The sequence below is a fragment of the Mytilus galloprovincialis genome, chromosome 4 (genome assembly GCF_965363235.1).
Source record: "Mytilus galloprovincialis chromosome 4, xbMytGall1.hap1.1, whole genome shotgun sequence".
Taxonomy (NCBI): domain Eukaryota; kingdom Metazoa; phylum Mollusca; class Bivalvia; order Mytilida; family Mytilidae; genus Mytilus; species Mytilus galloprovincialis.
In genome coordinates, this window is record NC_134841.1 from 17,379,316 (window position 1) to 17,391,750 (window position 12,435).

The following is a 12,435-nucleotide window of genomic DNA, read 5'->3' on the forward strand; positions in this document are numbered from 1 at the left end:
CTCCACAATATTATCAACTGTACAGAGAGAAAAAAATGTTGTACATTGCAAAGAGCAAATTATTGTGCATAATCTTGATGCAAATAAATCAAGAAATAGTTAGTCTCCGAGCAGGGTTCTCGCTAAGGATTTTTGAAGGCGAGTCCAGGGACTCGTCATTTTTAGCCATGATGAGTCCAACAGAAAGAAGAAAATATTTTATTGCAATATAATGTAATATTTTAGTCTCCATTTCCTAACAGAGCAATGAAATGACATTAAATTCAGATCACTTTTAAACTTTTGCTATAAAATGATGATATTTGTGTTTAACTGTGTTCAGTTTATACAAAATATTTCAATCTTGATGCATCTGTGGACTCACCAGTTTTGAAAATGGTGAGTCCTGACAGATTTTGATGAGTCCAGGACTCATGGTCTCGCCTTAGTGAGAACCCTAAGTCTTGTTTCAAATTATAAAGAAGAAAATTGGTGTTTAATCGCCACCCAAAGACTATCATATGTAAATAAAATGCATTCTAGAATCACATAAATTCTGTATGATAAATAAGTATACAAACCTCTCTATTGTAGGATCGATATAAATGTTCTGTATGTGAAAGAAAGTTTCTACAACGATGTGATTTAAAGAGACATTTACTGATACACTCAAACCAGGAACCATACAGGTGTCAAGAATGTGGTAAAGGTAAGGAGTTATCTCCCTTGTGGACTGGAATATTCAATTATATAAACCACTGTTTAACAAAGCACACATTAGGTATAAACATAATTACCTTTTTAATACAAAGAATATATGTTTTTTTTTTTTATCTTTGTTAAATAAAATTGGGGAATGTGTCAAAGAGACAACAACCTGTTCATAAATCAGAAACGGCCGAAAGGTAACTTTAACTTACTTGTACCTTGTAAGAACAAGAAGGTAGAAAAAAATAAATTGTTCAGTCAAGGTTACATAAATTTTCCACCTTAGGTCATCAATTGGTATAAGGAGTTTTGAACAAAGAAGGATGTAAAAAGTTGTGATAAAAGATAAGGTTTGTCTTCCTTTATGAATTTGGAAAAACCAGGAAATGGCTGTCTATTGTACATGTAAGAGTTATCTACCTTATTTCTTGAATTAAAGATAACTTTTTTAATCACACAGATCTCATCAGCTTTAGACTATCCATTTTTGTTAAAGTAGCATTGACTGTAAATTTAGATAATATTGTGTGGATTTATTATTACCATTTTGTCATTATTACGATTTTGTCACTTTAGACTAAAATGCATTTTTAATTTTTCAAATTGAGACAAATCTTGTTTAATTCATATAAAAAATTTCAAAAGCGATTTTAAATTATTGCGATTATAACCCTGTTGCATTTTTTTATGCCCCACCTACAATAGTAGAGGGGCATTATGTTTTCTGGTCTGTGGCTCCGTTCGTGCGTCCGTTCAGGTTAAAGTTTTTGGTCAAGGTAGTTTTTGATGAAGCTGAAGTCCAATCAACTTGAAACTTAGTACACTTGTTGCTTATGATATTATCTTTCTGATTTTAAAGCCAAATTAGACTTTTGACCCCAATTTCACGGTCCACTGAACACAGAAAATGAAAAGGGGAGTTTCAGGTTAAAGTTTTTGGTCTAGATAGTTTTTGATGAAGCTGAAGTCCAATCAACTTGAAACTTAGTACACTTGTTGCTTATGATATGATCTTTCTAATTTTAAAGCCAAATTACACTTTTGATCCCAATTTCACGGTCCACTGAACATAGAAAATGAAAGGGGGAGTTTCAGGTTAAAGTTTTTGGTCAAGGTAGTTTTTGATCTGAATTCCAATCAACTTGAAACTTAGTACACTTGTTGCTTATGATATGATCTTTCTAATTTTAAAGCCAAATTAGACTTGTGATCCCAATTTCACGGTTCACTAAACATAGAAAATGAAAGTGGGAGTTTCAGGTTAAAGTTTTTGGTCAATGTAGTTTTTGATGAAATTGAAGTCCAATCAACTTGAAACTTAGTACATATGTTCCCTATAGTATAATCTTTCTAATTTTTAAAGCCAAATTAGATTATTACCCAATTTTTACAGTCCATGGAACATGGAAAAGGATAGTGCAAGTGGGGCATCCGTGTACTTTGGACACATTCTTGTTCTCAAAAATAAAAACATTGCAATAATTTCAGAATCTACAGTAGTTTGATCTAAATAAGCCATTTCATGATATTTTTTTGTGTTTGAACAAAGGTATCAACTGCAATGCTTACAAAACTAATTAGTACTGACTGTGCAAGGGCTTTATAGGCAGTTAAGGTTGTTAAAAACTTCCATCATCATTCATCATAACTAATATTTACTTTAACATATATGATTTTTAACAAGCAATGGCTGGTCCAGTATTAAACACATAGGGGTGATAGAGGCCCTTTTTTACCAAACAACACATAAAACAAAATTATATCTGTATATTGAAGTGTCTCTGCTTTTGAAAGAAAAGAAACTAAGGATCATGATTTACTTATTAAGATACCACTAACCAGTACTTAAGTTTGCATTCCTCACTTATTTTGTTACATTGATGTATCTGATTTTCTAACACTTTTTACAGGATATATACGAAGGAGTGATTTAGTAGTTCACATGAGATTTCACAAGAAAGAGCGTGTTTTTGCCTGTCCTTATTGTTCTGATAAAAAGTTTTGCCAGTCAGGTATATACATGATATATGTTCATTAATAGATTTATCTCTCAAACCAATGTTTAATTTGCATAACAGAAGTTTTTAAATTTCTGTCAGTTTCCAAGAAGAAACTCAAATGTGTTATTGCTAAGTATTTATTTCTCGATAAGACTTTATTGACCAATATATAGCATGAATAGACCATAGATTTTTGCCTGCTCTTTTGAGATGGGATTTTTTTTTAAATCTAAAGGATATATACTACATGTACTATCAAGATTTGACAAACAAAAACACCACAAAGACATCTTCTATACTGTAAATCAACTTATTTCCGCTGATACTTTATTTCGTATTTGGCTTATTTTAGTATACTACGTGATGATTTAATTTCGGGAATTTTTAAACCATTGATGTAGGGTAGTTAAAAATAAAAGATCCTTTTTTACATATTCGCGCCAATTAATTTTTGCGTATTTATTCAGTCCCGAAAATTAGTTGGTTTACAGCATACACAAGATGACAATTCATTCCATTAAAAACTGAAAGTGCATTTACATCCTCCAGAAGAAAGAGTTCGCATATTGTCTATGCTGCCATAAGACATCAGTGTCATTTTCATGCGTGAAAAAAGTGGACTAATAACTTTTAAATACTTGAAAATAAGCAAGAAAAAATCATTGAAACTGAAAATTAGACTTCACATCATAATACATTTACCATAATTAAAAGATATAAACCTGTCCTATTTGATTCAAAGAAACATTAATGTCAAGACTGAAAATTAAAAGTTACTGACCTATTATGATTTTATTCAAGTTTAAGGTCAGTTTATAAAAGGGGCTGTACACTGTCAGTCTGTTCAGTAGAAAGTTCAGGTACATGTAAGCAATCATAAGTAAAGACTTGGGGTAACCAGTATAAAGTAGATAGTTTGGGTAACCAGTCATTAGAAGGTAGTTTGGATAATAAGTCTCAACAAATTGAAATAGTTACTTTGTTTAAATCATTCACTGTTAATCATTGAAAAACATATATATACTTCCACTTAAAACAAATTAAAAACTATTTGCTTTTCTTCATTTTCATACATTATTATAAAACTTTGTTTTGGTAGGTGATTTGAACAGACATGTACGTAATGTACATCTACACAGCAGTACCCATAAGTGTGGACATTGTGATCGTCAATTCAGTAAAGAACCAGCTTTGATACAACACCAGTACACATTTCATGAAAATGTTCTATCTCAGAACTCAAAGAAAAGATCCAAGTGAGTTTTATGTAGATTGAAATTTGAATAATGGCTATCATTCTTGACTCAGGATGAAAACAAATGTTGTAAAAAAGAGGAAATGTATTACGTGTACCAAAGTTGTCTTTCTTAAATCAGATTCAATTTTCTTTTCATTATTAAGACTTTGCCATAATTTCTAGCCATTAAGGCATTTATTTAGAATCATCATCACTCTTTGCCTAATCTAAAAATTTGTAAGCAGGCCCTTGCTAATGTGTCATTTTCCCATATCAAACTATTGTTTTCAAACATAGGACTTTTTTCTATTTTTTTTAAATCTCCTTTCCTATTGTTACTATTGGCCTTCAAGCCAAGCAAGAAAACACTTCAGGAGATCTAAGGCAAGGAATTCAGCAACATTTTTTTAGGTAAAGATCGCATGAAATGCAATCAAAACCTTATGGGACCGACTTGATATCTAAATCTTCCAAGACTTATCACTACCTTTTGATACACAAAAAATAGCGCATTAATCATAACATTCTATACATCCTATCCATGAACATTTCCAAAAATTTATTGATGTAATATATGCTCAGATATTCAAGGCACAAAATGATGTAACACTTGTCAAGAAAATTACATAACTTTTGCAAGGTGCAGGAATCTAATATCTGTTCTAGAAATATAAATGATGTCACTGTTAAAGCTATCTTTAAAAATGGGAGTTATCTTGCTTTGTCTAGAATTGCTGTTAAATCAAGTACAACCAATGCAATATTAATTTTATTTCTCACTGATAAATTGAAGCAATCTTTACCTTTCAGTGCTTACAAGTACTTTGATTATATTGTTCTTTTTGAAGATTGATTTGTACCATGATTTGGTTTCCATCAACTGATGGATAATCCTTTAATATGTGGATCACCAGCAGACCTGAGCCTGTTTTACATACCAGGAAATAAAACCAATATTTTGTTTATACCTATATATAATATTTTAACATATTTCTATTTTAGGGGTGGACTATCCAATAGTGCTGGAAATAAAGGGAAATCTGCAAACAAGAAGAAAACAGATGTAGCTTAATTAATTTAGTTTCTTGTTAACCTTTTGATGTTGTAACACACATTTTGTAAGATCTGTGAACATGTTGATCATGTAATTTCTTGCAGAATATTTGTAAATCATGTGATTTCTTAAATGGCTGACCATAATTATGTCTTTTTTTTTTATCTCTCCTCTCATTGCATAAAACATTCTATCATCTTTTCATTATTTTCATTTTTGGGATACGATTGCTTTCAAGCAATCTGTAGACTTATACCAGTGGCTCAGGTCCATGCCCTCACGTCAACTGTTTTATTCTAAACACTAAGGAACATCTCAGATTCGTATGATTGTCTTGCTTTAAAAGGTAGAAACAAACAAAGGGATTGAACTTAAACAACTTTCCTATAATGTTCTTTTCATAATCTTCATGTTTGATATTTTCCTTGACTTATATGCGTATTTTTAACAACACGGAAAATCAGATTTGAGCAGTATTTCTATTTAGTGTTTTTATAAATTTAGAAACACGTCAGAGGGAATTTCCCAGTTTTGATCAAAATGCGAGAGTTCTCTGAATTCCGATAAATCTATTTCTGTCATATAAGAACTGAAGTGGAGTTTTTCTTATGTCACTGTTATGAAACTGATATTTGATATTGCACTTCAATAAAGAAATAGAGGACCATCTATACATTTAATACTCGTTCTTGCTCCAGGGTTTGTTTAGGTAATTGTGCGTATGCGTATAGTTTTCCTGAGTTCAAGAGGTATTAGATTGAATGGTTGCTCTGGATTCCCCACTCAATTGATTATCGATAAACGTCGTATTATATTAAAAACGATTGCAATTTAAACTGATAAATGTGTATGGAAAGGAATCATAAAACTAAATATTTAAAGAGTAATGAATGGGGTTCCTCCTAGAATTAACGTAGGAAAATAGGTGACAAGATACGATGTGAAATACCTTCTCTCGTGACTGCTGTGGAAAGTAAACTTGGAATTCATAGTACAAAAATAAAACACAATAAGCCTAAGTACATTGTTCATACACTTGTATCCGGGATTGGCTATTTTGTAACTATTCAGATTACGTAAATTACATTTTACATGTGTAGTTGAATTAGTTTTGAAAATAATATTATCCAACTACATGTATACATGTGTCAATGAAAACAATGGCAATTGTATCCCTCAGAGCAATCTGCTCTTTGATTAAGTGTTGCATTGTCTTCCAAAAAGTTGTCATTATAAAAAAAGGCTAGTGATAAAAGTTGTTGCCAATTCAAAATATTTGTACTAAGAGCCCAATTTTCAGACATGCCTATTTTTTGTGATACCTTTTAAGATCAATGATATGTAAACAGTTTGAACAAAGGCTTCCTAGTTCATCAGGATCACTGAACATCATCTATTATCCTGGTTGTTGGTAATCCAAATTTAACATTTAAAATCCTGGAAGGTTTTTTTGTTTACTCCTTCACCCAAGCATTGACAATCTAGTGAATATTTAAAATAACTTTCAAGAATTTTGTACTTGATAGTCTGGATGATTTGAAAAAAAAACAAACATTAAATCACTTAAAATGATTTTTTCATTATGACCTTGACCTATTGAAACAGTTTGTAGAAATGAGGATTTACATGGTTTTTATACGACTGCAAAAATTTGCGGTGGTATATTGGTATGACGTTGTCGTCGTCGTCTGAAGACACATTGGTTTTCACACTATTACTTTAGTTTAAGTAAATAGAAATCTATGGAATTTAAACACATGGTTTATGACCACAAAAGGACGGATGGGATTGATTTTGGGAGTTTTGGTCCCAACAGTTTAGGAATTAGGGGCCAAAAAAGGGCAGAAATAAGCATTTTTCTTGGTTTTTGCACAATAACTTTAGTATAAGTAAATAGAAATCTATGAAATTTAAACACAAGGTTTATGAACACAAAAGGAAGGTTGGGATTGATTTTGGGAGTTTAGGAATTAGGGGCCAAAAAGGGGTCCAAAATTAAACTTTGTTTGATATCAGCAAAATTGAATCCTTGGGGTTCTTTGATATGCTGAATCTAAACATGTATTAAGATTTTTGCTTATGGGGCCAGTTTTCAAGTTGGTCCAAATCGTGGTCCAAAATTAAACTTTTTTTGATATCAGCAAAATTGAATCCTTGGGGTTCTTTGATATGCTGAATCTAAACATGTATTTAGATTTTTGATTATAGGCCCAGTTTTCAAGTTGGTCCAAATTGGGGTCCGAAATTAAATTTTGTTTGATTTCAACAAAAATTGAATATATGGGTTTCTTTGATATATGCTGAATCTAACCATGTATTTAGATTTTTGATATTTGGGCCTGGTTATCAAATTGGTCCACATTGAAATAATTGGGGTTCTTTAATATGCCGAATCTAACTGTATGTAGATTCTTAATTTTTGGTCCTGTTTTCAAATAGGTCTACATTAAGGTCCAAAGGGTCCAAAATTGAACTTTATATTTGATTTCATCAAAAGTGGAATTTTTGGGGTTCTTTGATATGTATTTAGATTTTGGATATTGGACATTAATACTGTAGATTCATTATTATTCGTTGGATACCAATTTTCGTGCATTTCGTGGGTACAGGTAAACCACGAAATTCAATGTTCAACTAATGACGAATTTCCTAAGGTTTTATATACAGACTTCAGCAAAACCACGAAATTAAATATCCACGAATATGCAAATTTTCCTTAATCCACGAAAATTGGTACCCACGAAAATTAATGAATCCACAGTAGGTAAATGTCCAATCTTAGACCACATTCATTCTGTGTCAGAAACCTATGTTGTGTCAACTATTTAATCACATTTAATCTAAATTCAGAGCTGTATCAAGCTTGAATGTTGTGTCCATACTTGCCCCAACTGTTCAGGGTTCGAACTCTGTGGTTGTATAAAGCTGCCCCCTGCTGAGCATCTGGTTCTAATCTAACATTAAAGAGATGGCAAGCTAGCTACAATCAATCATTCTAATCTAGTCATATAAATGGTCACTATTAGAAGTCTTTAAATAATTGATAATTTCTTAGTCTGTAGTTATGGTTTATCGTACTACGAGTTGTGTTATTTTTCTATGGTTTATGTAGGTCACATTTAGAGCTATGTTACATCAAAACTTGTCTGTTTGCATTTACCATACTAACACTTCTGTTTTATTTATGAATAATCTTCTGTATTAGAGATACAGGGAGATAACTCTGTAAAATCAGCTTAACATTTTAATCACGTTGTATTGTTAAGCTTCTCAATGATCAAAATTAGTGTTTTATCAAACTGCTACATATTCAATGAAATTTTTCTGAGAAAGAATGTGGTTCAAATGTTTTGAAGTTTTTATATTTTTGTCATAGGGTGACCCTTGTAAATATTTTGTCAAAATTTTATGAAAATTAAACGAGCCAAGGTGTTTGGTATCACCTTAAAATGAAAATTAAGTGCTTTTTATATATACTGCCTAGGGCATGTGGTTTTCATGATCTCAGTTTTATTTACATGTTTATTGTTTTCTACTTTCTCTTTTATTTAAAGTTCACTTTGTTGAGTAAAGTGTATTGTTTTTTTTTTCTTATTATCAAATTTATGATAATATTTTGTTCTTTTTTTTTTTGTATATTTGCCTTCATTGCTAAACAAAGTGCTGGTCATATTGAAATTTCTGATTTATTGGACATTAAACATTAAACATAATTGTGCATCGATAGATACAGATAATACTATACAAACCTGTTATTCAGTTTAAAAATTTGTTTAAATGTTTGAATAATAACTATCAAGTTTAAATTTTACAGAAACTGTGAAAATTTAACATTATTGCAAGGTTTTATTTTATAATTGTTGGGTAAGTGTTGAATTTAAATTTGGCCAAATGTATGTTCACATCTTGAAATGTTAAGTATAATTGATGCAATACTAATCATGTAACATTTATCACAATAAGGATGACATGGAACATTGTGTGAATTTACAGCATTTGTGACTGGTTTTACAACTGACAATGCGGTATGGGCCTTGCTCATTGTTGAAGGTCATATGATGACCTATAGTTGTCAATTTCTGTGATAACTTGTCTCATTAGCAATTATACATCTTCTTTTTTACTTTTACAGTATCCATTGAAAAGTGAAATAAGGATGTTCTTCTTTTGCATTTGTTTAGGTTTCTTAAGTACATTGGGCCTAAGAAATAAGTTTTATTATTTCTTCTCTTGTTGGTAGTAATTGTTTATGTTTTACCTGTTATATGACCAAATAAAAAAAAAATGTAAATGTGGTTCTGGTTATATGTGTGACTCAACATTGATTTTTATAACAAAAAATACTTACTGTAAAATACCTGAAATTAAATACACCAAGAAAAGGAACATATGTACTAATCAAAACCACGCTATTGTTTAATTTGATGTTATTGTTATTTGCCTTGTTTTGTTTTATCCTAGAAGTGCTGTATTACATTGTATCAGTAGTATATCTATAGTATCAATTAGAGCAAACATCTCAAACTGGTATACATTTTCACTTTGATCTTTTTCTGATTAATATTTGTTCTACAGTGGTTGTTAATTATTATATTTGATCATATCACTACACAGTTAAATATGAAATAATCATTAACCCTATCTTGTCATCATCATGCTTGAAAAAACATATGTCATATATGTAAATTTTCAGAGTTTGTCAACAAGAAGTATGTGTATGTGTGCCATGATAACTGGTACGCTAATTTCATATTAATAATTATCTTAAACATAATACCATGATAAATTTTGTTGTCTCTACAAGCTGCTTTATGCATATGTAAAGTAACATTTTAAGAATAGCTTGATTCCCAACTTTTACACATCTGTCTGAGACAGAGTAATATAGTTTTCTGGCTTCCACTTGTTGTCAATCTGGTATCTTAGATAAAACTTTCCATTATATTAACATATTTTCTTATTTGTTACATTATCATAAAATTAATGAAATAACGTGTATTATTTTTTTCTTATAGCAATTTTTTTCCATGAAAAATTTGATATTTAAAAAGTCAACATACCTAATCCCCAATCTTTCAATTGTATCTTTTTCAAGTTTTTGTTAAGTCTTTTTATGAGGGGGAAAAATGAAAATCATGTACAAAGCTTTCACAAATATTTTTTTTTGACTGGAAAATATAACAGAAAGTCATAAGTTTGCATATCATGCTCTAGTAATTGTTAGAAGCCATGGTTGTGTTTAAATGTGCAGTTATACTGAGATAGTGACATGTGCACTTGAAACAAGATATTGAATTTAAATGTGCAGTTGTATCAAGATAATGAATTTAGATGTGCATTGTTTGCCTAATAAGTATTTGAAGGTATAAGTTGTGCAATATATATGTAGTTTACCCTAGTTGTTATATTCAGTGTTGTGGATTAAAATGTTGTTAACTCTTACTTTTGTTTATTATTTTTCCAAGTTTGAAAGCTATAAAGATCGTGTTTAAACAGATATCTTCAAATTTATGAACTTTCCTTTTGTGTGACTGCTAATACAATAATCTCTTCCACATAAACAATTGTTTATTTTTTCAAGTTGTAGTTTGAATTCATCTCTTTAAACTGATCAGTTGGTTGGGAAATTTAGCTCATTGCTTCAGTGAAAGGTTGTAAGCGTAAAACAAGTGCAGTGTAGTTTAAATTTCCTTACTATGAAGTTTAATATCTCTTTGTTTTATGAGAACAACTGAACACCCATGTTATAAAGAATCATACTTTTGACTTGGAAATGATAATTTTCATCATAATGACTGTTCTTCTGAAGCTGAAGTTTACATATGAAAGGGAGATAATTTTGGTAATGTTGATTTTTGCTGCAAAATTATCTCCCTTTGACACCAGTGAATATTGGAAATAATAGAAAACTTCAATGTGAAAAGTAAAATTAAACACTTCACATTTTATCAAATCATCTTCATAATCCTATTCACAGATTTGTTTCCCATTTTATTATGTCAGGGCCTATCAAACCATGGTTCATAAAGTATTTAAGGTTACGATTGTACAACTCTTGATTAAAAATTAACAAGATTAGCCTCACAGAAAATTGGTTTATAACCAAGTGCTTTCAGATTTGTATGAAAATGTACCACAAGGTTCCATGCCTCAAAAGAGAGATTTGGATTAAATTTGGGGGTTATCACACAAACTGTTAAGGAGTTAGGGTAAATAAATGGAGAATGTGTCCCCATGGATATAAGTATTGTGTACAGTATAGGTCTCATAATGTTTGGATGGGACAAACTTAAGTTACAGAACGGAAACTTTTTCTGTTTATAAAGGGGCATAACTTGTGAACGGTTAAAAGTCACCCCACCAAAATTCAAACTTGATCTGTATTTTGTGGTAATAAGCATTGTGTATAAGTTTCATAACATTTGGTTGAGGCAAACTCAAGTTAGAAAACGGAAACTAAATCTTTTGCAATTTTTCCATTTATAGAGGGGCATAACTCTAGAAAGGTTAAAGTGACACCACCAAATGCAGTATGGGTTTTGCTCATTGTTGAAGGTTACAATGACCTATTTTTGTTATTTTCTAAGTCATTTGCTCTCTGCTCAAAAGTTGTTTCGTTGGCAACCATATCATATATTCTTATTTATATTTATATATATAAATATATTAGAAAAACAAAGCTACAGTATGTGGAGAAAAGTCATTCCTCTATAATTTTTTCCTCAGTTCATTCATTTACCTGTAATCAACTTGGAAAACACAGATGTAAAAATTAAATTTTTTATGCCCCACCTACGATAGTAGAGGGGCATTATGTTTTATGGTCTGTGCGTCCGTTCATCCGTCTGTCTGTTCGTCCGTTCGTTCGTCCGTCTGTCCCGCTTCAGGTTAAAGTTTTTGGTCAAGGTAGTTTTTGATGAAGTTGAAGTCCAATCAACTTGAAACTTAGTATACATGTGCCCTATGATATGATCTTTCTAATTTAAATGCCAAATTATAGTTTTGACCCCAATTTTATGGTTCACTGAACATAGAAAATGATAGTGCAAATTTCAGGTTAAAGTTTTTGGTCAAGGTAGTTTTTGATAAATTAGAAGTCCAATCAACTTGAAACTTAGTATACATGTTCCCTTTGATTAGATCATTCTAATTTTAATGCCAAATTAGAGAATTTATTCCAATTTCACGGTCCACTAAACATAGAAAATGATAGTGCGAGTGGGGCATCCGTGTACTGTGGACACATTCTTGTTTTTAATCTTTTTTTATTAAAAATAAAGTTCATGGTATTTTCAGATAAATTTCTAATTGGTATAAAATATTTTAAAAATATTAAAAAGGGAATGACTTGTCCACAAGATTGCAGTTGTTGTAACTAATTTCAGACACAATAAATGTCTTATATATAAAGGGGAGCCTCAACTGAAATTATTACAGGCATGAAAGAAATAAACAAC

The 12,435-nt window shown here is 30.8% G+C and overlaps 1 protein-coding gene across 1 annotated transcript in view; it reads left to right on the forward strand.

Annotated features, from left to right (window-relative positions):
- LOC143071516 (uncharacterized) overlaps positions 1–12,435 on the forward strand; it is a 150,964-nt gene that overhangs the window by 5,999 nt on the left and 132,530 nt on the right. Inside the window, exons 3-6 of the mRNA XM_076245867.1 lie at positions 574–688; positions 2,598–2,699; positions 3,787–3,943; positions 4,927–7,742. Of these exons, the coding sequence (XP_076101982.1) occupies positions 574–688; positions 2,598–2,699; positions 3,787–3,943; positions 4,927–4,996 (444 nt within the window). The 3' untranslated portion in view covers positions 4,997–7,742. The remainder of the gene's footprint in view (positions 1–573; positions 689–2,597; positions 2,700–3,786; positions 3,944–4,926; positions 7,743–12,435) is intronic.